This window comes from Corapipo altera, unplaced genomic scaffold (assembly GCF_003945725.1).
Source record: "Corapipo altera isolate COAL_440 unplaced genomic scaffold, ASM394572v1 61411, whole genome shotgun sequence".
NCBI classification, from domain to species: Eukaryota; Metazoa; Chordata; class Aves; order Passeriformes; family Pipridae; genus Corapipo; species Corapipo altera.
The window spans coordinates 7334404-7361097 of NW_020884875.1; the positions used below are offsets into that span (position 1 = coordinate 7334404).

At 38.4% G+C, this 26694-nt stretch overlaps 1 protein-coding gene across 1 annotated transcript in view; it reads right to left on the bottom strand.

The window, feature by feature from the left end:
• The window catches only part of LOC113943298 (cAMP-specific 3',5'-cyclic phosphodiesterase 4D), a 387554-nt gene extending 372947 nt beyond the window's left edge, over positions 1-14607 (bottom strand). The window contains exon 1 of the mRNA XM_027634899.1: positions 14216-14607. Within this exon, the coding sequence (XP_027490700.1) occupies positions 14216-14598 (383 nt within the window). The 5' untranslated portion in view covers positions 14599-14607. The remainder of the gene's footprint in view (positions 1-14215) is intronic.
• Between the last annotated feature and the right edge of the window lie 12087 nt (positions 14608-26694).

Genomic DNA, 26694 nt, shown 5'->3' on the forward strand with positions numbered 1-26694 from the left:
TAAATTATATTTTTACATATTTTAACGTCCATCTATGTAACATATTTATAAATCAAAACCCCAAATTAAATGATTTTCACCAGCAATGTGTTTATTATACTAGTTGTTCTATATAGCAAATAAGTTATATAATAAGATTATATTAATATAATTAAATCTTTATTTATGTAGGATAAATATATTTTATCAAACACAGTCTATCCTGATTCCTTTGGCTGGAACTCTGGGAGTAAAAAATAGAGCTTATCACCTTTGGGAGAAGGGGCAGGCAACTCTAAAGGACTACAATGATATTGTGAGGTAATACAGGGAAAAAATTAGAAGGGTCAAATCCCAGCTAGCACTTAATCTGGCTACTGGTGTAAAAGACAAAAAAAAAAAATTGTTTCTGTAAATGCATCAGCAACAAGAGGAAGGCCAAGGAGAATCATCATCCTTTAGTGGATGCAGAGGGAAACATAATGACAACGGATGAGAAAAAGGCTGAGGCACTTAATACCTTCTTTACCTCAGTCTTTACTAGTAACACCAATTGTTCTTGGGTTCTTCCAGCCCTCTGAGTAGGAAGACAAGGATGGGGAGCAGAATGAAGCCCCCATAATCCAAGAAGGAACGTTCAGCCATCGACTAGACCACTTAAATACACACATGTCTATGGGGCCAGATGGAATCCACCCAGGGGTACCAAGGGAGCTGGCAAAGGTGCTCACCAAGCCACTTTACATCATTTACCAGCCATCCCGGTCAACCAGGTAGGTCCCAGTTGACTGAAGGCTGACAAATGTGATGTCCCTCTAAAGGACAGGTCAGAAGGAGGTTCCAGAGAACTACAGGCCTGGCAGACTGATCTTGGTGCAGGAAAGGTCACAGACCAGATCATCTTGAGTGCCATCATATGGCATGCCCAGGACTACCAAGAGGACTGGGACGAGCCAGCATGAGTTTAGGAAAGGCAAGTCACGTTCGACAAACCTGATCTCCTTTTATGACAAGGTGACCCCTTTAGTGAGTGAGGCTGTGGATGTCATCAGCCTTGCCTTTAGTAAAGCCTTTAACACCATTTGCCGCACCATTTTCCTAGAGAAACCAGTTGTTTATCGCTTGGACAGGTGCACTGTTCACTGGGTTAAAAACTGTCTGGATGGTTTGGCCCAGAGAGTGGCGGTGAATGGAGTTACATCTATCTGGCAGCTGGTCACCAGTGGTGTTCCTAGGGGCTCAGTATCAGGTGCAGTCCAGTTTAATGTCTTTATTGATGATCTGGACAAGAGGGTCAAGTCTGCTTGCAGTCAGCTTGCAGGTGACACCAAACTGGGCGGGTGTGTTGACCTGCTGGAGGGCAGGAAGGCTCTGCAGAGGGATCTGGATGGACTGGATTGATGGGCTGAGGCCAGTTGTACGAGGTACAACAGGGCCAAGTGTGTCCAGTTCTGGGCCCCTCAGTACAAGAGAGACATTGAGGTGCTGGAACGAGCCCAGAGAAGGGTAATGGAACTGGAGAAGGGTCTGAGCACAAGTCCTATAAGGAGTTGGATTAAAGGATCTTAAGGGCTTTTTCCAACATAAAAAATTATATAATAAAAACACAGCACTATAAATTCTCTGGTTTTGATATGTTCCTTTAAAATATACCAAAATAACTTAATCACTGGATTTTATTAATGTGGATTTTAGGAATTACTGAGAAAGCAGTTTTCAGAAAATATTTTTTAAAATTTAAAACAGCATTATAAATATGAAATTATTTTCTTAAATTACGTAACATAAAATTAAACTTAGAGAGAATCAAATTTAATAATATATAAATTACAAAAAAGAGATACTAAGTATATGATGATATGATCACAAGTGAAATTAAGCATTTTGAAAGTAACACATTCTTTTTTCTCTGCTAACATCCTTAATATTAATATGATCTGTGTCATAAACAAAATAGCTATGTAAGTCTTAGAAGAAAGCAATGTCTTAGAAGCAAGGAAAATGGTATATGCTTAATACATAATTGGTTAATCATCATTATTACCTAGAATAATAGATAAGAAAGTGGAATTCAACACTTAGAAACTATTCAACATCCATCAGCTGTGTTTGTTTAAGTTCTGCTCAAGAGATGCACTTTTACTTGTATATTGTGGTAAGAACTTTGAAAACCAAACAGCAACAGTGCCTTAGGCTGTGTTTAAACATCCTTTCTTCATGCTGAGGAATACATAATCAAATATATATTTTATATTCTTATGGCATTTTCACATGTGTGGTAAGAGTGGATACAACTGGGCATAACCTTCCTTACAGCCAAGAGATATAAATGTGGGGACCAGACACCGAGGAATTTACACCTGTTCTACTGAACTCTTTGCACTTAGGAAACCAACACAAAGCACGGGATGTCTTGGCATCTTCATTTCTTTTTCTGCTGAATATGCTACTGCAGAAGGGTGCTCTACCCTAGAGGTTGCCATTCACTTTAAGCTTGTTTTTGGCAAGTGAGCAATTCCACATGGTTTTAAATAATCACTAAGTTCATAATACATTCAACTCTTGGGAACCTGAGGAAGTTCATATTGAGATTCATTATCAATTTTCAGTAATTATTTTAATTTAAAGTGGTGGAAATATTTTCCATCTAAAAGATTGTAACAATCTTTTTTATGAACTACAAATAAGGGTGCAACTGGAGAATCAAGAATGTGGAAAACTTAAAAACTCACACTTCAGTACATTTGAACTGTATCAAGAATGGCGGGAAATTTGATATTCTGCATTTCAAACATATGTTCGGTCCATCATATCACATTGCTAATGACCATAATCCCTGCTGTCACAAAGCAGGATCTTGAAAAAGCATTCTCTTTATTAACTGAATAAAACTATAGAGCTAAAAAATGTTAGGACCATTTGAATTGTATATTTCATAACTCTCTTGATTCTTTCTTTTGATAAGAAGTGCAAACAAGTCATAAAGTTGAATTTGCAATGTTAGGGCTCGTATTAACCCAGAAGTCTTTTTAGTTCTAACAGAAGAAGCATTTTCCTAATACACAAGCTTGTAAAGACAGAAAAGCTCTGGGAACTCTTGGTCTTATCACCTCCCTGTTGAAAAGTCTAAAAAGGCAAATTTTATTAAACATAGCTCTTGAAAGAGGAGGAAGACATGGAAGCAGAAACATTTTCCTTTCACTATCTGGTACATGGTAATAATGCATAACCTTAAACCAAATGTATCTAAATGTATCTAAAGCAAGAATTTCAGTGGTTAAGTTCTGTGATGTATAATCAACATGTACTTATGTGAATTTCTCAGCTAATATCCAACTTATGCACCAATAAAAATATTTAATATCATGTGGTTTGAAGACAGAAATCATTTGAGTGTGTTTTAGTCTTCTCATTTCTCTAGGTTTCTGTACCAGTTTAATTTCCTTGTTCTTTAAGTTTTGTTACTGTCTGCTCAAACCAATTTTTTTCCTCTGACCTGTGTTTCAAATTACACTTCAAGTTTCCTTATCCTTACTAAGTGCAGCTATAAAATTAATAAAAGAGGGGTTCTTTAAATAGAGGTAGAATCAAATACTGTAAATTGCTTTTTGGGCATCAAGGTTTTCTAAAACAATATAAAAAATATTTGCCGTATTTGATAATGTTATTTTTTTCTGGGTCCATTCATTAATTTTTCAACCACATTTATGGTCATTAAACGTTAATGGATCTAAAAAAATTTAATGTACACTCTGGACAAGGGTATAGCAAACTTTTAGAGTAGAAAGTTTGCTAATGTAATTTTGCTTCTGAGTGTGATCCAGGTAAGGATTAGTCAGTTGTTTCCATTCATGTAGATTATGCTTTACTGCTTCATTGTTTAATACACATAAGAATTTCACAACGAATAATTTAATTATTTGCTGCATATTTCACCCCAGGAAAAGAGACACTTTATGTTACTTCCTTACTTTGTTTTCTTTTCATATGCATTTCTCACTAAAAATAAAAAAACAACCCTCCATTTTATTTTTATACTACCCCACACTTTACACTATACTGACACTTCTACCACTATGGTATCAATGTTTGCCTGTTATTTCAATGGGACTATCAAGTCACAAGCTTTTCATCTAGCTGTTTATAGAACACTACATGTTGCATCAAAAATTTTAACAATCTAACAGGTTTTCCTACAGACTCAATACTACATGTTACATTATAAAAATAAAGTTGTTTTAATTATAGCCATTTTCATGCTTCATGAGCTCAAAGAAGTGCTTGATGTCTGTGTATCATTACAGGATTTGCAGCAACATACAAGTGGGGAAAACTACAAGATTAGGCAGCAGTTCTGTTGAAAAGCATTTCAGGTTACTGTACAGAAGGCAATTATGATAGACCATTGCCATGCTGTTGGGAAAAAAAGATCAATCATCAAACTAGGATAAATATACAGAGACATACTTTTCAGAACACTTAAGCTATGCCTCTGCTCTATCCACTTCTGGCATGTCCTTAGCTGAAGGTTTTGAATAGTTTTTGGCATGTTATGTAATGAAAGGTACGGATCAGAAATGGAAAGAGTGTAGAAGACAGAAACAACCAGATTAAGACTCTAAAAATATGATATAAAAAGAGAAAAAATAAGTAAAAGATCTGCCACAGCTGTAGCTGATTCTGCTATGGGTTCTGTTCTAGCTGCAAAATCTCTCCCAGCTTTATGATTCTAAGCCAACAAATAGAAGATATTTTCACCATCCAGTTTTAAAATCCATATACATAAAAGGTCTGCTATGCCTTTAACATAAAGTAACTTTGAGATATTGCAGAACATTTCCAAAGAAAAAAATAACTGTTAATATTAAATCCTCCTTAATTTAAGGAAATCTGGTAGTCTTCAGAAGACCAACATGGGAAACCAGCTTCTTTGTATTTTCCTGAAGATGTAGAGTTTCTGACGGTATGAGCTGGGAGGAAAACTAGTTTGCTCAGAACAAACTCGTGCCATACACCTAAACTGCTGTGTTGGCTATACTAGAAAAATTTACATTTTCCAGCTGAACACCCTTCCTGTTACTGTTTGTAACTGCTAGTTGCAGTCAATAAGCATGACTGTAAATTTATTTAGTTCCTAAGGAAAGTCAACAAATCACTGTGGAGATAGATTGATGGAAGCCAGAGCAGTGGCCAAAATATGGTGAGACAATTTTAGTGAAGATTTAGTGGTGGGCTCTGTTTCCTCAAAGCAATTTCTATCTCTCTCCTCCATTTTCTTTTTTTCTTAGTGTTCTCAAAGTGTTACTATTGGTAAAAACTATCAATTTCTTTTACATTTTTGTAAATCACACCAAAAGAAAACAGAAATACAGGTGAATGCCTGAGTAATTTAGGCTTTATGCTACACAGTATTCCTTGCTAACTGATAAAAAAAGATAGATCTCTAGGTGAGATTTCTGTAATGTCCCAGAGGCACTCTTCTCCTCACATATTGAAAACCCTATACTATGTAGATATATCAAAATACCTATCTTAAGTGTAGACTGTTTTTATTCTCACAGTCAAGCGCAGATTATTCCTAAGAATTCTTAGAACATTGGTGCATAGAGAAATGGATTTGCTGATAATCTAAGGTTTATAAGTGGACTGAGGGAAATTAAATGAGCACAAGTTCCTATAGCACATACGTACATCCAGCAGTCCTTTATATCATTATCCCATCATTAGATGGGACATTACTAATATTTTATTTAATGGTATCACAAGTGTTTGAGAGAGAGAGAGAGAGAAGGAGAGCACCTACAACTGCATCTGCAAAAAACATCACAGTCTTAAATTTATGATATTTTTTATTTGATATTATAAAAGCTAGTAGAAGTGTTAAAGAGAATGTTTACCCTCCTTCCATATACTGCCACATTTTCTCACTAGTAGCATCTCTTTTAACTTCTACAAAAAGTCACTTCACTGTTTCTTGAGAATCCAACTCTTCCCTTGAAATACTTGGTGCTATGTCATTTCCTAAGTGGAGAGAAAAAATAAGTAAAAAAATAGAGGAAATTTAGAGTGTTACTTAAAATGATGAGTTTAAAGCTAATAATTCAAAAGAAAGATGAATACGAAATTACCTTTACAAAACAGGAAAGGTTATTTGAATAGCATCTGCTCTGACTCCCATGACTTTTTATGATCATCTGCTGTAAACAAGTGAACATGACCACACGTTAAAACATAAGTGTGATAAACTGTAGTGATAGCTGAGTGATGATCATCCAATGATTTCTCAGTTTCAGAATCTGACAGGAAATTTTCATCCCTCTGTTAGAACATATCCTAGAAGAGTATACACATATACACAGAGAGAGAGAGACTATAATGTCTAATCTGCCTCATGAACTTGCAGATCCTGCAAGCACAGCTTTGCAGTACATTATATTCTTCTGAAACTCTACTCTCAGTATTCAATATAAACTTATATTATTAATTGAACCTCCTTAACTTTATTCAACAGCTGGACTGATTTCTCTATGGACGAATGTGTTTTGGTTGTCATTATATGTGTGTGTTCAAATACACATCCAAATATCTCTTTACTCACAGATTTTTTAATGTGGTGGTTTTGATTAACCCCCCTCATATATGACCAAGCACTAATTTTACACATTTACTTTCCTATTTTGAATTTCCTAAGGATTTTCAAATCCTCAAAGATGGTAGATTTTTGCACTTTTTTTCCCCTCTATAGCTTTCTTTTGCTGTTTGAGATGAGTTTATGAGCAGTTTTTCTGCATTGTACAGTCCAGAAGCAATGGACCTATTTTTCAGGGAAGCCAAATTTGGAAATATCTTTTGGAAGAGGTTACAATGGTAACAGCAAAAAGAAAGATAATAATTGGGTTTCAAAATCCAGTTTGCAATCTCCTATATTCATGGCATTGTATTGTGTAAAAACTGAAACCTTAGAATAGTAGAAATAACAGAAAGTTAGGCTCAGCTGTCAGAGGCATAGATTCAAGTATTGGACCAGGGACTTTTGAATGAGGTTTTTTTCCGAGGTGTTTTAATTTCTTGAATTAGAGGGATGGATGGATGGCCCTGGAGGAAACTGTTCCCACGATGCTTATTTTTCCTGTCTGGAGCTGTATGGCCTTAGATCAACTTGGTCAAGGTAGGATGAGCAAGAGTGGGAACATCTCTGAGAGATACTAAAATCCTCAACAAATTATTTGGTAGGAAATCAGAGTTTCATTTTCTCATTTTTATTCCCCCTGATTATTCTCACAGCTGAACTCTCTCCCCAAAATTTGAAAGAGACTACAGGTCCCTCACAAAGAGAAAGAGAGTGAGGAGATAGTCTACGCAAATTAAATAAGGAACACTGTGTAGGTAATAAACAGCACTGGAAAATAACACTTCCACCACTAGACTTTAAAGTAGACCTGTGGAATTGCTACTCCACACTTACCTGTGGAATTGCTACTCTACACTTGTGAGCTTGCACCCAGAGAACTATGCTACCTCCCTGATCAGGGAGAGGATACAAAGAAGATAAAACCCATCTCTTGGAAGTGCACAAAGAAAGTACTTCACAAAATGAAGCAAATGACACAAGTCAGAACATAGCAAATTCTGATTAGATATTAGAAAAATGCTTTACCATGAGGTGGTCAAACGCTGCAACAGTTTGTCCAGAGAGACTGTAAAACCTCTGTTCCCATACATGTTCAAGGCTGAACGGAACACATCCCTGAGCAATCTGTTCTTAACAGATCTGCTTTGAGCAAAGTTCAGACCAGGTGACCTCCAGAGGCCCCTTCCAACATAAATCATTCCATGATTCCATGATTCTATAGTGCTATATGTCTTTATTTTCTGTTTAGCCCTTTCATATTTATTTGCATGTACTAAGTTAACTGAGCATGTGGACTTGTCTTATTTATTATCAGTCTGCAGCTATTTTTCTTTACTGTACTTGAAGATACCCAGAAACTATGGTGCAAATACTGTAGTGTAACACTGTAATACAGACCTATTTAAAATAACTGGAAGTATCCAGGCACTTATGCATAATAGCAGCCACAGTTTTAGGCTGAAGGGTTAGTCTGACATCTTCAAAGCAGGACACATTAAGTCATTTGGAAGACACAGGAGACAGGAGAAAAACAACCAAAAAGATTCTGGGGAATGAAAAACAGTGGGGCAAGTCCTAGCTACTAACAACTGACAGGTACTGGTCCCCTACTGTAACCCTTGCTAGACATAATTAAGGCCTTAAAATGTCAAGGAAGAGATGCAAGTAACAGGATTGCTGCATTCCAAATAAATAATAGCAGAATTTAAAATCTTACCTAGACATTTTCATTCCTGTTCACAAATGTTATTATCACCTTTAAGTATGCAGTCCAAACAAGCATTACCAAATGTAGTTTCTCTAGATTATTGGAAGAATTTTAGATTTGATTGTGACATGGTGATGATTCACTCCATTACCAAAAACGTACTCTTGTTCTAAGAAATAAACTGTATTCTTGTTCATGAGAATAAACTTTGTAGCAACACTCATCTTTTCTAGATCTGTCAAATACCTCATACTGACTAAACTGGCAGAAGAACATTGACATTCTTCATGTTGGCAAGTACCAACCTACTGGGATGATTCAAATCATCCTATCTAATCACATGGAGTGGTGTTTGTCTAACACATTTTCTTCATTAAATTCTTGCCTTCCAGTACCAAAAAATTCAATCTTGGAACTTGTCCACCTAGGCAAACTATTTAGTGGTCAGAGTATTGCCTTGATTTCCTATACGTTCCCAGCTTCCTATCACATTTATAGGTTTAACACATCAACATAATCTCAAAGGTTTTCCTGCTAGCTCCAAAGTCTTCTCTAAGCGAAGTGTACCATGTAGTTAAATTATTTAATTCCGTTTAAGATTAATTTTTAAGGAACTTGCTGTTTTACACAGAATTTACATATAAATTACTCCTCAGTTGCACACCTGGTGTCTCCACATGTTTAGAGCATCAGATGAGAGCCACTAAGCTGACACGAAGAGCCCGTGTGCTCAACAGACAACTCTACTAATACTCAAATAACATTGCTATATTAAAATCTCTTTTAAAAATAGGAATACATTAAACAGTTTTGTTAATAATTTTAAGGTAAAACTTCATATGGCTATGCCAAAGAAAAAGTGTTTAAATCCTGATTATTCTCTGTTTGATTATGAAGAGACTGTCCTGCTAAATTACCAGATCTATACTCACTAAATTAAGAAATTTGAACCATTCATTCTCAGCAATATTCATATTAAAATATATGTGATTATGTGAATTTTAGAAGAATGAAAATAGTGTTATTCCTATTTTTCAGATCATACAACTGTAACAATCAAAAAATGTAAGTCTCTCACAACACAAAAAGAATATCCTTACAGTCACTTATTTAAAACATGTTACAACATATGTTTCTTATTTAATTTATCTTTATGGACAATTCACAAAGAACATTAATTGAATAATGTTTACTAACTTTAAAATTAATTTGTATCTTTGAGGGAGAGAGAGCATATGCCAATTATCTTAACATCTTGGGTGCCAGTACTACTCAGTAGTAAACAAAAAAATAATACACTGCCAAGTAAACAAAAAATTCTAAGTTAGACACTGCTACTAAATTCCGAGAGCATTATCTATGGGCCTGTAAGTTGGAAAACATTCTTCTTCCTTTCCCTTAATTTGTGTGGAATTAGATAGGGCATAATGGACAAAGAACAGCTTTCCAAACCAAGCAGGAAGAAGAAGTGAGGTTTAAGATGGAAAGATGTATGCATTTTATTAGAGAACAAAACAGACATTTGCCAAGATTTACAAGGATTCCATTATTTTTTCAGGGGCTCTATACATAGAAACAAATCCTGAGGGTTTATCTATATAAACAATTACTGTGGCATACAAATATTCCAGACTTGAGAAAGTCAAGACACTAACACACAAAACTCATTTCTGCTCCTAGTAGAGAATAAAAGCCTCTGGACAATTGAAACATTATGCTACATTCAATTTTGAATATTATTTTGGTTTATTAAAGATTACTGAATGGTATAAAGGCAAGATTGACACTTCAAGAAAAATAATCACACAAATCTCCATTTGTAAGCAATGCAGTAATGGATGCTACCTGGTTAGACATAATCCCATAGAAGAAATGGAAAGAGAGCAAGTAGATTTTTTTTGACAGCAACTAATTTTAGTGGTCACTTATCAAAGTAGTTTTTTAAAAAGACAGCAATAGGGAACAAGAACAAGGATTCCTGGATTGTAAAAGACCAATTTTTCTTCACTGTTGTGCAGTGGTTTGTGTGTAAGTATAGATGAAAAGTTGGTTTTGTGAAGAAGCCTACATTGATACATCACTTGAGATAAAATTTACAGAAGACCTATTGTAAAATAATAATGGTCTGGGAAACCTGATAAAAAGAAGTCAACATTCTAAGAGATTAGGGTTTATTTTAAGGATACAACATCCTGGGAAATTCCTCAGCTATTGGTATTAGGACTGGTGCTGTTTGTTCTCTGTTTTTCCAGTCTGAAATTTCAGTAGTGAAAAATAGAACACAGAAAGACGATACGGTAGGATGATTTAATTGACATATGACTAATGGCCTTTAAAAATGCTGGGATTTTTTTAAACAACTAAATTGTGTATATAGACCATGCAATAATGCTAATAATGTGCAAAGCACATAGAGGTGCCTGAAATTTTTGCAGATAAGCAGAACAAGTTCATTTATTACACTGAATGTTTTGCACTATTGAATGCAAAATTATTTGAGTTGTATTTCCCAATTCCACTACTACTATTAATTATTACATAGTACCTTTTATTCTATGATCTTTAACATGAACCTGTAATTACTCCATTTCTGGTTTTATTTTACACATTAGAAAACATCATCAGAGAGAGATTAACTGACTTGGACAAGACCACACAGTAAACAACTGGCAAAAAAAGCCGATCACAGATAGTGCCAGCTATCTTCTTGACTCCTCTGGCTTTTGTATAGCTCTTATGTCTATGAATTCAAAGCACTTACCTTCTTATTTGAAAATACAGGAATAATCTTGACTTTTAAGAAGCATACATTGGTCAATGATTCTGATACAGTCTTCTGTATAATGAAAGAACACTGTATTCCTTGAAGAAAATATAGTACTATACTAAATAAGTTGTGTACAAAGTTACTGATGATCACAAAGAGAAAGCATTATAAAGATTATAAATAATACTTAATATCACAGACTACAAGCACATTGTGTTTTTCAAGTAGCTCTGTTTAGAATCTTTGTTAATTGATTTTTCCTTTTAAATGTTGTCTCTTCAGTTTGAATAATAAAGTTGTACTAGTCAGTTCTAAATTAAAGTTTAACATGTGTAATTTCTTCTTATTTCTTTTGAAAAATATAACTCACATAGTTTTAAGTTCTCTACCAAACTTAAAATAGAAAATACTTAAAAGCTGTATATTTGGCTTCTTGAGTGTTCTATTATAGTTTTCATTGATGTTTTCAGAATTATTAGAGTGAAACAATAAAAATTCTGCAGAAACAATATCATAGATATAATTTTTGCGCATTTGAGACGTTAATGTTTAATACTATCCCTAACACTGGATGTGTTTTCTATACTTCTATACATAATTTTGCCCAGTTCTATACAGTTCTATACACAATATTCAGAGCAATTTGAGGTCTTCTGAAAGACAAGCTTGTCACCTACACCATGATAAATCCATGGGAATCCATTCAGAAATGGTTTTTTGGAAAGAGGTTAAATAAGGGAGAAATATGAAGAAATCTTAATATGAAAAGGGGAACTGAAATACTTAAAAGGACAGAGGCCTTTCACAAAAATATTGGGGTTTTTTGCCAAAGTCATCACTTTTAGAAGAATACTAAGAAGATATTTTGCTTTTCTTTTTATGCAAAAATCCCAAACAAACCAGCAGTTGACTAAAAAGTTGAAATTAAAGTTCTGGAAAGACAAGCCTTTCCTGATATTTCTTGGACATATTTGTAAAGCGATTTGTTACAGTGTGCTTTGTGTTTCCACACTATAGCTGGTTGTTTCATTTCATCATGAGATTTTATTCTAAGAAACTCATGGAATGGTGAATTATGTTGGGCTATTTTACTCTGCTTTGTTTTACTACTTCTAAAAAGTAGGCAAATCTGAGACATATTTACCAATCCCATAGAAATAAAATAAAATCCATTGACCTCTCTTAATTTTATAGCAGCATGTCTTGTCAAAATATTTTTGCACTTATAAAAATAATAGAAGTTTAAAAAACCAAACTATGTTCATACTGAATTTTTATTTCTTACTTAGATAGGCACCATATGAATTGTAATTTAAAATTTAAAATGGCCCTAAAATATTAACAAAAAAAACCAGTATGTGTACTCTGCCTTCCCACCTGGAGTTAGCATCTCGTCACTTATGGAATAATGTTGTATATAATCAAACAAACCATTATAATTTATAAAAATTAAATCCTTTGCATTTAAAAAACAGAAATGCATTCAGTCTTAAAGGTCAAAAGCCCTAGAGACCTAGAGGGATTTTCATATAAAGGAAAGAGGAATGTATTGAAAAAAAGCTTTAAATTGAACATTTGTTCATTTTTGAAGCATATGATTTCTGTTTTCAAATCTTACATAGTGAAAAATTTAACGTCATTAACTTCAGACAAGCATGAGTTCACACAAGTGATACAAAGGTATATCAACAGAATGGCTGCATGAAAACCAAAGATATTAAAAGACATATTTTAAAGACTACTGATTTGAAAATACAATTCTAATTTACAATTGCGAAACCTCTCTTTATTTCGTAATTATATCTGAAGTGGGAATGAAGTCAACATTTGGTAGAGACAGATCTAACAGTGCCAGCGAATATTCAAGCGTGTCTTGTTCAGATTTATGGCCAAGGCTCCATAATAAAGAATGCAGTGTGTACCACAGAAACACACAAAGCAATCTTCATTTAGAAAGGATTCTATTATTTATTCATCAAGCATATCACACTATAAAAATCTAAATATCTAGGAAATCAAAAACCTACAGAGTAACTCAGTATTAAGTCTTACCCCTCTGCCCACCATTCTCTCCATAAATCCTTTATTCACACTGATTGCTTAAAATTCAAGTGCAAGCGTGTGGCTCTCCACTAAAAGGAATTGGTTACAGCTACTAAAATGAAGACTGAATAATAAATTGATCATTCAGATACGACATCCTGCTGATTTTGACAGAGAATTTTATTTTAAAACAGATGCCTGTGATAGCCATCAAGGGCAAAATAGCCATTGGTGAGCTACACCCTGAAAAATAAATCCACAGCTCATTTAGCGGGGAACAATAGACTAGTAGATGACGGACTCCTCCCTCTGGCTAAGAAACCATTAGCCTATTTTCTCAACTAAACCCATTCAAACTAACAGGACCCTAACCCTGGATTTGCCACACTGTCTCACAGCTCCCTGAGCTCTCATTATTTTAACTTTGTGCGAACATCACACTAATAGGCGTCCTTCCCACTCAGTACCAGCACTGAGGGTTCCCGGAGAGCTCGGGCAGCTCCAGCGAGGAGGGGCAGGCGGGGAGGCAGCGGAGCGAAGCTGGGCGGCAGTGGGAAGCGGGACCGCGCTCCCCGGCCCGCTCACGGCCCCGTGCTGGCAAAGACGCCGTCCCGCTCCCACCCACGTGTTTTGCGACCGCTTTTCCACGCACAGACAGGCGTGTATGGGACGACACGGCGCCGCCCGTGCCCCGGTCACGCCCGCTCCAGGCGAGCCCTGCCCGGGGGGTGCCCGCAGCGTCCCAGCCCGGGTTTCCCGGCACGGCTGCCCATCCCGACCCCACCTCCCTTTCGGAACCTCCGCAACTGCGAGGTCCCCCTTCCTTCTCCTTCCCGCCGCAGGGAGCGAGGCCGGTCGGACGGGCGATCCCACTGTACCCACACCTCGGCGATCCCACTGTACCCACACCTCGGCGATTCCACTGTACCCACACCTCGGCGATTCCACTGTACCCACACCTCGGCGATCCCACTGTACCCACACCTCGCCTCCCCGCGGCCCGGAGCAGCCGTGGCGGGCGCGAGAGCGGCCCCTCCGCCGCGCCCCCACACCCGCGGCCGGAGCGCTGGGCCAAGCCCGCTCCTACCGTCTGAGTCCCTGGAAGGAGGAGGGCCAGGACATCCGCGATTTCTTCAAGCCGGGCCGGTGGCCGGTCTCCATGGCGTAGGAGGCGCGGTCCATGGCTTGGCAGTAGAGGTATCGCTCCGTATCGGAGTAGCCGCGGTGCCTGACGCGAGCCCCCGCCAGGCAGCGGCCCCGCGATGCGGTCGGCGGCGGCGGCTGCCCGGGGTGCTGCTGCTGGTGCTGGAGGAACTGGTGCTGCCGCAGCTGCGGCGGGTAGTGCTGGTCGTGCCGCCACAGATGCTTGGGGGCTTTGAGACTCCCTCTGCCCCCGCCGCCGTCGCTGCTGCCGTCGCTGCCGCTGCCGCTGGGCATCGCGGACAAGCCGCTGCCGTGCTCTGCCTCCATGCTGCCGGCTGCCGCGCTAGGCGGGCAGGGGCGGCGGCCACCGCCTTCCCTGTGGGAAGCTCCGGGGAAACTGTGCTGAAAAGTTGGACAGCTCCTGCCGCGCCACCCCTCGCCCGGGTGTGGGAGCGGCTGGGGCCGCCGCGCCGCCGGGTCTTGACGGCCGCTCGGGAGGGGAGGCGGGGAGAATGGGCAGAGGGGTGGAGGAGGAGGAGGAAGAGGAGGGGGAGAAGGAGGAGGAGGAGGTGCAGGAGAGGGGCTGGCTTCCCGCTCGAAATATTTAAAGCCAGGCTGGAGCCAGCGCGGGGGAGAGCAGAGCTGGCATCGGGTCGCGGACGGGGCACAGGGCTCTCTGGGGTGTGCAGAAGGCGGGCAGGGCACAACCCGGGTGCCGGCACGGTTCGGGGGTGGGAACGCAACCAGACGTGAGCGCAGAGGGTCTCTCCCTGCCACTGCTCATCCCGCCTCTCCCGAGGCGCGCCCCTCACCTCCCGAGGCCGTGGCTGGTGGCCGGACAGGACTCCCTCCAGGGGGACTCTCACTGCCAAGCGACGGCAGGTAGCAAAGTTACACACGCCTCAGTTCACCGAGAACTTTGAGGTGGGTTAAAAATGGGTTCTTACTTCCTAAACTCCTCCACCCAACGCCCTTTATTCCCTATAAAGTGCTTCCAATCTTTGCCACATCAGGTTCAGAAATCGTCTGTTTCCCAGCTTGAAACCTTTCCCTGGTCTGCCATCTTCACCAATGAGTAAGCTCCCTTCCTGCAAGGAGTAAGACTGGCTGTAAATCAAGGCGAAGAAGGTCTAATTGTAGCTATGCTGAGCCTACTGCTACAGAGAAGCTTTTCAATTATATTCCACTATCTTCGGGACTTTGTAACTGCCACGGGGAAAAGATCATTTAAAGTTAAAATTTACAGAACAGGAACTTCATCCTAAGAGTTTTAAAATTAGTTTCATATTGCAAATTCTTTTGTGCTCATTTACAATTTATAATTCACAATGAAAGAAAATAACAATGTATCAAGTTTCTTTTTTATTATTATTTTTTTTTAAAGTAGAATAGACATTTGTTGTGTGTGGTAATATTCTAAAATCTAACACTTCTTGTTCCTGGCAAAATTCTAATATCTACCCTACTGATAAAATATGGAAAAGATACAAGGAAGTGCTCATTTGAAAACTACTAATATGTATTTGTACCATCCTTCTATTCTGTTTGCCAGAGTACCAGAACTAAGCAAGAAAACACAGTAAAAGTATCTCTCTTACAGTACCTTTACAAAACCATACATTTTGTTGCAATGTTCATCTACTCATTAGACTGTTCTAATTAGCTTCATGCACAACTTCTACTTCCTCAATCATAAAATTGCTCGTCATCCCTTTTCCCTTTCCATCACTGATCTGCAATCATTTTAAACCTCATAAATTTCTCTTAGAACTTGATTTCTTCTTCTTCTTTTCTTAATTTCTTACTAATGCAAAAGCACATCTCTGTGAACTCATTTGTGTGTTGATCCACTTTTTTCATTCTCCATCTTAAAGTCAGCCTTTCTATCCTCATAAACTTCCACTGGGATATTGCAAAGGGACTGTATTTTAAAATTGTTAGTTCTCTCTACTCTTAAAATTAGACAAAATTTCTGTGACCAATCTCTCCGTAATTTCACAGAGTCACAGAAGAGCCTTTTGAAAGGGCCTTCATAAGGTTGTCCAGCCTAACTTCAAGCTCAAAATGGGGCTATCATCAATACTAGATCATAGAATCATAGAATCAGCTGGGTTGGAAGGGACCTTCGAGATCAAGTCCAACCCTTGATCCACCACCACTGTGGTTACTAGACCATGGCGGTTACTAAGTGCTACATCCAGTCTCTTTTTAAAAATCTCCAGGGATGGAGAATCCACTACTTTCCTGGGCAGCCCATTCCAATGTCTGACCACCCTCTCTGTAAAGACAGCCACATCTTTCTCTGAATCACAAAATCCTCCAATAACAGAATTTCACCAGCCTCTGTGGATAACCTACTATGGTACTTCATCATACTCCTATTAAGGAGAATTTTCCTGATGTGAACATTTGAACCTCCCAGTCAGGCACCCTTGCCCCTCCTTAAACAGCATGACACCACTGTCAAGGACTTAAATTTGTTGTCTTTTGCAACTAATCTTCCCAGCTGCAGGATGCCTTCAGATTTTCTCTTACCTCCTCCACACCAGACTCAGCAAGCCCAACCCCCTTAAGCGCTCATCACTGATCATGTGCTTGAGACCTCAGCCATCTGGGTAGCCTCCTCTGGGCTCCCAGCATTCCCCTTCATTCACTACCTACAGTCACTTTGCCACATAGTTTGTTTTATTTTTGATGAAGAGTGTAGTGTTAGCTGTTATCCACGCTACAGTCCACCAAAGCTCCCAGGTTCTTTCCAGCACGGTTGCGACTCAGTCAGTCACTTGCTAGCTTGTGCCAGTGCTTCAGGTTGTCTTGTCTGGGTGCTGAACTCTGTGCTTCAACATGGGCTCAAGTAGCAACTCTTTACGGTGATGTACTCATTGCCACCTGCCAGCTAGATTCTAAGAGACTGTTCTCTACACTTCAGTCCCACTTCAGTCTGTTCATCCAGTTCACATTTCTCATTTCCAAATGAGAATGTTTGGGGGGATTATTTCAACATCTCTACATTTCAACATCTCCCCCGGCCCCCGGCTGGAGGGGCTACAGAGACTTGACATTTTTGGTAGCAGAGGATAGTTTCGAACCATCGAGATAAAAAGAGATAGAAGTCATGATGCTTGTTATAGCAGAAAGAGTTTTCCAGACAAAACACAGACTGTACCATTGTAGAAAGTAAGGCTATAGTAATGTAAGTTAAATACTAAGAGTAGAGATAAGTGTGTGATAATGCTATATTAATATGTAGTAGAGAGATTTTGATTATATTCTAGTTTATTGAAGATTGCATGCTGATTAGAATTTTTCAATTGTTGTGATATGTTGACATTTCGCAAAAGCGAGGGGGCGGAGTGTTGCAGTGATTTGAACCCGGTTTTCCCCCTGAAGCTAAGAAAGTGGTAAAACCCCAGGAGGGTGATCCTGGAAGTTTTGAAGTTTTAGCCAATGAACGCTTCTGCGAAATATAAACATATCACAAGCAAGCGGAAGAGAAAGTTAGTTGTAGTTTGGTGTAGAAGAAGGTAGCCATGTTGTGAAGCCATGAGCAGAGAGGCAAGAGCCCCCCTGGGGGGGCTCTGCCCCCTGGCCCCTGGCTGGGGGGACTGCAGAGACTTGGAACAGTGTTAGACTGGGCTAAGTGTCTGTAGTTAAGCTGGGAGATGTTTTTCCACTGTAAGCAGTAACAAGAGATACCGGAGTAGCAGCAACCAACACGGACCGGAGAAAAGTGGCGACACAGAGCCAAAAGATAAGACAGCAGCAAATAAACATGCAGCAAAGCAGACAGAACTTCTGCAAGCCTGAGAGAGAAAGAACTGCAGCAAAGAACAAAACTAAGTTGTACAGAGAGGAAGCTTGGGGATAAGAACTGCAAAACTCCCCTAAACTTTCTTTGAGATCCCTCCAAAATGGAGGGGGTGGACTCTTACTGATTAGAAGTCCTAAATGGAGTAAAGGAGTTAAGAAGCTCGGTTGTCCTGAGAGCTCAGCCAGGATGGCGTGTAGGAGGTTGACCTTAGGGCCCTCCCTTGCTGCAAGCTACAAAGAAGCTCGCAGCCATCTTGAGGCAGAGCACAGAAGCTCTGCGAGGAGCTGGAGTCCCCTGAAGATACCAGACTGTCACGAAGACCCCCTGTGCTTTGTGGTATGACCGTGGTGGAACAACCTTTGTCTGGGGTGAACGTAGCCCAAGGAAGACCCCTTTGCCTGTGTCGAGGGACCGCGAGGGGCTTGGAGACCTCCCTCGTGTGTGCTGGCAGAGATCCAGCTCCAACTGCTGCATAGAAGACACAGAGAGACCTGCTGCCTTAGAGACATTGCTGCTCTGAAGAAGGGATCTGTCCTTCTTCCCTCCTGGACTTTCATTTGGAAGGGAGAAGAGATTTGATCCATTGTAAATACGTATGTCATGGTAGAGATAGCTAAGGTTGTATATAATGTATTGCAGTATTTATTTGTACAGTCATTGTAATATATTCCCTTTCCTCTCATTCTGAGTCTCGTGTGATTGTCTGAAAAACACATCTTACACTAGGTTGAGATGTGGGAGGGGGCTTAGACTAGGGAATTGGATTTTGGGGATCTCAAACCATGACAATGTGCTACACCCACTGTTCTCTATTCCAAACACTCTTTTCATAAAGGAATACAATTAGGTTAACCCCAAAATACTTGCCCTTGGTAAATCTGAATGTAGCATAGTCCTGAGTATTTTCCTGTCTTTTGCATATCCAGAAATATATTTAGAGATGTGCTTGGACCAAATCATGTGAGATTGGTAAGTTTCTAGTACTTTTATTTTTCTCTTTGCCTTTCTTAAGGCTGAATGTAGCATCAACCTTTTCCCAGCTGTCAGGGACTTCCCTTAACCATCATGACTTTCCACAAATGAAAAACAGCAGCCTCATGGATGCCCTTTGGATTGACTCTGGCATTGCCCTTTGGATCAGTCTTATCTCATCTTGTGTATTTGAACTTATAAGGACACTTTTGATATTCCCCATTCAATCTTATATTTTCAGAGTACACCTAATGTTTTAGACACCAAGTTCAATTTGACAGATAGTCAAAGTATATTAGCATTTTAAAATTAAAAAAATATTAGCTCTGAGAAACACAGAAATTGCAGCAGATACACATACTTATTTGCATTACACTGCCAATACTTGTACAAGTAGAAAAGAAAGTACTACATTAGAATTATTCTAAGAAACTACATTAATCCTTTTTGGACAATTTTGATTTGGGTTTTTTCTTGTTGTTGTTTGGGTGGTTTTTTATCTTTCTTTTGGGGAGATATTGTGTGTATGTATTTTTTTCTTGTGCAGAAACCTTATTTTACCTTCATGCCAGTGAGACTTCTATAAAAGTTTTCTCTTTTTTAGGAGTAGCATTGATGTATTCCATTTGAATACCTATTTTACACTTAGTAATAGTGTTATGTTGTTAAGAGTAATGCAGTTTTGCACTTACATAGTGTTTTTCAACTATGTAATCCAAAAAATACAAATAGAAGGTTGCTACTGTGTTCTACACAAAAGGAGACTTAACCACAGGGCCCAAGAAATGGCAGTGTATGAAGGCAGAAGTTCAGCTACAGTTAAATACCTGATTCTAATTTCAGTCACCTACCAATCCTTGTATTTAAATTTTTAAAACAACATGTACATAACCAGGTTTTTACTACACAAGTTTGCTAAGTCATTGTCAGAACATTTACACAAAATATTTGCCCTTCCCTGCAAAATATAATATCAATGAGACCTTGAAGCTTTATCTAAAAATCAAAAAACCACAAAAACCACAAAAAACACACACAAAAAACCCCAAAAAACCCCAAACAAACAAAAAAAACCCCAAACAAAACCAAAAACCTAGAATAACACATGATACCTTTTTGTCAATATTTCCTATATGAAGTCAAGACACATTTTTTTCTTACTTGCTTAGCTTATTTCACACAGAATCCTCAAAAGTACTAAGTATGCTGAAGACTCAATAGCAATAGAACATTCTACATTTGAGACTTGTAACTGAAAATGATCTAGAAAAATACATTTCTTTCCATTTTCCAAGAAAAAATGAGCCTCCTCACAGGAGATTAGAAACTCCCTAGTGAGTTGAGGCTCGAATGCACGAACTACTGTTCCAGCCATACTCACCTACTAGCTTGCAGTATCAGAGCTTTCTGTGTACGTGACACCAAAATGCAGAGAGGAACATAAAATTAAATGTAACATATTACCTCACAAGAGAATGCCATCTTAATTTAGCTAGAATTCTTAACCTTTCAAATCTCTTTTTAAAAACATGTCCTTGCTTTCAAGAAGTACTTAGAATAATAGAAAGAATAGAGCTCAAAAATAACAATTCTCTTTGCTTTTGTAGCTTTATTTACAAAGGTTTTGATGATATTTTCAAGGCTCTCTTCAGCTGATGGTGGTAGTGTTCACAGTGTACTATATAAACTACTGATCTCTTACTCCTTCAGAATGGCACTGCAGCTCTCAACAGACACATATGATAATAATCGACTGAAGATAGGTAATTCTGATACACAATAAATGATGGTGACCCCCTTATTTTTTTGTCTTTATTTCCTGTAGTAATAATGACGTGCAATCCTTCCAAACCACTGTCTTATTTTTGGTCAGAATATAAGGCAAGTATGTTTTCTAAGTGCAACAGAAAACATTCAAAACTGAGATAAAAACATAGCATTGACAGTCAGTATATTAAGGAGATAACAAGTATAACTGGATTAGAAAGGAAAATGCACAGCTTTTTATTAGGAAACCAACAATGTCCACCCACTTCATGTCAGAGAAAATACTTTTTTAATAGTTTACAGACTTTGCAAACAGTGGTAAAGGAAGAGAAATTAACTTGCATTGTCTCTACAACAAAAGAAACAATGGGAAAACATACACATTAGATAACTGTAATTTTTTTCAGTAGTATTCATTACTGACTACAGCATTGATATTAGTCCTGCTGTAATTCAACACAGTGGCACTTAAGAAACAGTACTATTGTGCATTTCACTGGGGTCTTTTAAGTTCAATAAGGTTGAATTTCAGATACACTGAACAGTCACTAGCTGTTCATATAAATTTTTGTATCACATCTGAACTCATGAGGTAGAAACACATTTCTGCTGCTAGCAATGAGAAAAGAATTCAGCAGATCATCATTCCATAAATCAACTGAAAGCATGAATTATTAACGAGGAAAAAATCAGTACGAGAACTAAATAAATATAGACTATGTTGTTAGATATAGGACTTCAAATCATAGAAAAAGAAAATATTACAAGAATATACCCTTATTGGTCTCAAATAATCTACTTGTAGAATGTATCGACATTACATGAACTTCTTTACCATGGCAAACAAGGGGCAGTTACAGCAAGAGCACTCTATCTGTTTTAATATGTATTTTGAAATCCTATTACAGAAGGAAATTAACAGCCAATAGACTTTTTTTCTTGAATGTCTTTTGTAACTGAATGACTGCATAATCTAATTTTACTAAAATTACTATTAATATGATAAAAAGGGGATTGATCTAGAACTGTATAATTATGCAGGTTTGATGCTTATCACCTATTAGGAAGGCTGTTTTTCCAGTTTGCAGAAGATATTTCTGCAGGTAGCTCCATGGGGATTTATTTTTGACACAGTTTTGTAGTGAGGAATAATGCTTTCCAGTTTTGAAAAAGAACCAATGTTGGAATCTGATTAGCTATATAATCTAGATCTGTAGATAAGGAAAGGGAAAGTGCTTACTTCATTACCCTACAGATGACATTTTTGAGTGCTCTAACTTTCCCTATGTTCAGTCACAACTGATTCAAAGATCTCCTTAGAATAGGTGATATATATACAAAGTTAATTTATAGTATAAAGTAAAATGGAAACTCTATCCATTTAAGTGTTTACTACAACACAAACTACTAAACAATACATGGCTTTCAAAATTTGATTACAAACCCAAAGCTAACAGTTTGTTGTGACCACACAATTTCTATTTCTTACAGAGATTATGTATACTAGAAGGATGTTTTTCTGAACTTATCAAAGTTTAGTTGCAAAATCATAAAGTTTATGTATAGATTGTATTCTTGCTCTGCAAAGGGCTGAGCTCAGTCCTGTGGAATACATTCATCACAACCCAGCTACAAAGAAGAGAAATATCCTGATATACAAGGCCAACCTTCTCCTTTTACCCAGGTAGTTTAAAATATGTCAATATGCAAGAACCATGTGTTTGGTACTGCAGCTACATGGACAGATACAGCTAAAAGCTGAATTTCAACACCGCTAGGCTGATGCAGAGCTCTATTGATGAAAAGCTGAGCTGATTGAGATGAAAGGCATTTTGCAGCCACTAAGTTCACAATTTTGTGCAACCTCCACTTGGAGCAACAAGCAAAAATAGTCTATTTCAGAAGCACAATAAAAATCACAAGCTAGATTCTTGCTAGCACTATGTAATTACTGAGTGTGAAAGGCAGCAAATCTTAAAAATATTTACATGACTGCCTTGATTTGCAGTTGGAATAGGAAACAACAGCAACTGTTATTACATTCCTGGTTGGAAAAGAGTAAGAAAGGAGGGATTTAGCACAGTTAGTGCTCTTCTCACTACCTCCTTTTTTTCACTGTACAACAGCATCAAATTAAAGGAAGCTTAAATCCCGAGACAAGCTCTGTGGAGTTTCTTCTTTTTTGTAGCAATAGGGGGTGGTTCTATGTTCACTGAAACTTTGTTTCCAAAGTAATTCCCAAATAATACAGCCACACATCTACCATGAACATCTAGCCCATTTTGAACAACTTCTCCATTCTTTTCCATTCTGTCAGTTAAAATATTGATCTGTTCACTTCAAGCAGAGGACCATGGGTGGCATCCAGGATATTTTTTCAAGTGTACCCTTGTATGAAACATGGTGACTTCGGGTTTCATGAGTTTATGAGCATTTTATTCCTACCAGACATTATTGCACAGCATGAAATCCTCTTGATTTTACGCTCACTTCTACAAACAAGAAAGTCTAGGAGTTAGAAAAAACAATGTATTTCAACCTAGTTTCACTCAATTCTCAGTGAAAAAGCATAAAATCATGCTGAAATAACAAACACTAGGGAAAAAAAAATTTAAAAATCCAAACAAACAACAACAATAAAAAGAGTTGGAGCATTTAATCAAACTCTTAGGCAGGTGGGTTCTGCATGATTTAAAGTTTTAATCAATATCTTGATAAAGTTCCTAGAAAATTCAAATTTAAACTGGTAAAGATTAAACTTTTGAATAAAAATTGATAAGCTGTTTATTTAGAACTAGGCAGTATAAGTCTTTGGGTCCTTTATATGACTCAAGTTATATATGAAGCCTTACTGTCTTCATTAGTTCCATAATGTCTAATAAGAGTTAGGGTTACTGAGCAATCCCTCACATCTCCTATTTCTCCTATTTAAGTTCAGTTAAGGATACAAAAAAAAAGTCTACTAGGTATTCCACTAATTCAACTGAATCAACATTTTTTGTAGGGTTAACCTTGAAACAACTCTTGTTTGATTAGAAATTTTTCCCTTTACAAGACCTTGATTTCTTCAAGTTCTCAGTCAGCTCTAAAAATTTTCTCCAACATTATCAAGAAAGATATAAAAGTAAAAATACTATTAAAATAACCTTTTAAATAGTCATTTTGCAGGAAGAGCAATACAGCTATTTTGGCTGACTGTTCCTAGGTAACAAGAAGGCAAAAGAATGGAAAGGTTCGCATCAATACGTCACAGCTAATTACAATCAAGCCCTCCGAAAAAGTATATTTTATTATTATTTTATTTCTATTTCTAAATAAAGTAGTAGATTCAACAACTGTAAGGAGAATGAATAAAAGCATTTATTTCCTTCTTCAAAACACAGGGAATTCAGTAACTGTTAGTTGGTTCATAGTGGTGGATCGATCTAGCTGAAAAAATTCAATTATGCACAGATACAGGTGATCACAGAGGTTTCTATGAGGCCTTGGAAACAGCATACGGGCCTACATACCAGGTACAAAGTCCTCTACTCAGCACTGATGGTCAAACGCTTCTGACAGATAAAACCTGCATTCTGAATCAATGGTCTGAACACTTTCAGAATCTTTTCAGTACCAACCGTGTAGTCCAAGACTCAGCAATTCAGTCCATCGCACAACAACCAGTAAAGTATGAATTGGATACTGCCCTCACTTTAGAAGAAATCCTCAAGGCCATACACCAGGTGAAAATTGACAAGGCAACTGGGGTTGATGAAATTCCACTCGAAGCCTGGAAACATGGGGGCCTTGCACTCCATGCTAAATTTCATGAGTTTGTGGTGTGCTGTTGGGAACTAGGTGAACTACCATCAGACCTTCATGATGCAGTCATCATCACTTTGTATAAGAAGAAAGGAATTAAATCAGACTGCTCAAACTACCGTGGTATTACTCTGCTCTCCATTGCTGGCAAAATCCTGGCAAGAATACTCTTGAACAGACTAATACCCACTGTAGCAGAAGGAATTCTACCTGAAAGTCAGTGTGGTTTCAGAGCCAACAGGAGTACCACAGACATGGTATTTGTTCTCAGACAACTGCAAGAGAAGTGTAGGGAACAGAACAAAGGTCTCTATGTAATCTTTGTCAACCTCACCAAGGCTTTCGATACTGTGAGCAGAAAAGGTCTGTGGTAGATTTTGGAACATTTAGGTTGTCCCCCCAACAAAATGATCCTTTCACTCCATGAGGATCAGCACGGCCAAGTCAGATATGGCAATGCACTTTCTGAGCCCTTTTTAATTAAGAATGGTGTGAAACAAGGCTGTGTTCTCGCTCCAACCCTATTTACAGTCCTTTTCAAGCATGATGCTCCCAAAGGGCCATGGCAGACCTCAATGATCAGGATGGTATCTACATTCGATATCATACTGATGGAAGCCTTTTCAACCTAAGGTGACTGAAGGCCCACACCAAGACCTTAAGCCACCTTGTCCGGGAGCTGCTTTATGCTGATGACGCTGCCCTTGTTGCCCAAACAGAAGCAGCTCTGCAGCATTTAACATCCTGCTTTACAGTTGCTGCTGAGCTCTTTGGGCTGGAAGTCAGCTTAAAGAAGACAGAAGTTTTCTATCAACCTGCACCTCAGGAAGTCTTCCATCATCCCCATGTCACCATTGGCCAATCAGAGCTCAAATCAGTCCAGCAGTTTAATTACCTAGGCAGCCTCATCTCCTCGGATGGTGAGATTGACAGAGAGATAGACAACAGGTTAGCAAAGGCATATAGTGCTTTTGGAAAACTCCATAAAAGAGTATGGCATAATAAACACTTGAAGAAAAGTACCAAAATCTGTGCTTACAGAGCCATAGTGCTGTCTACTCTCTTATATGGATCTGAATCATGGGTCATCTACCGCCAACACCTGCATCTTCTAGAACTCTTCCATCAACGCTGCCTCTGTACAATCCTAAACATCCACTGCTCAGATTTTGTGACCAATACATCTGTTCTAGAACAAGCAGCAGTCACAAGTATTGAGGTCATGTTGCTGAGAACACAGTCGCGCTGGGCAGGGCATGTCTCCAGGATGAAGGACCACCACCTCCCTAAGATCTTGCTTTATGGTGAACTTGCCACCGGCTACCGCAAGAGAGGAGCCCCGAAGAAAAGATACAAGGACTCCCTGAAACAACATCTCAGCCTTGGCCATATTGATCATCATAACTGGTCTACTCTGGCCTCCAATCGGAAGGCCTGGAGACACACCATCTATAACGCTGCTGATGCCTTTGAGAACACATGCAGGATCACTCTCAAGGAGAAAAGACAACACAGAAAGAACCATGTCTTGCAGAATATACAACTTAAGGAGTCTTTCTGCTGTGCCTTTTGCAATTGGATATGTCTATCTCGTATTGACCTCATTAGGCATCAGCATGCTTGCAACAAATGTGGATAGAGCCTTCCTAAATCTTCATTCGTGAAGCCTAGTCATGAATTTCTCATAGGTAATTCTCCAAAGTAAAGGTCTTTACTGAAGGATATTAACTTGAGATCTAAAAAAGGGTTTAAAGTGTTATATTTTAAAATTGTCATTTGTTACTCATTCATCCCATACTTGCTGAAAATACCCTGGTGATATTAATGGCTTTATTTTCTGACCTTAGGTCATATTGGTTTGATAGTCTCCAGCTAAAACCACTAGGAGGTTTTTCTGCTGTCTTCACTGAAGTTTGGACTGTACAGCTCATATTTGAACTACAAGCGAACATTATTTGAATTGCAATACTTGCCTGAAGCCTGTAAAATATATCAGGTTTAGTTATGCTCTGAAAATATGAAATTCGTTGGCTAAAAATTCTTTCCCATTTGTCAAATTAATCACTTGC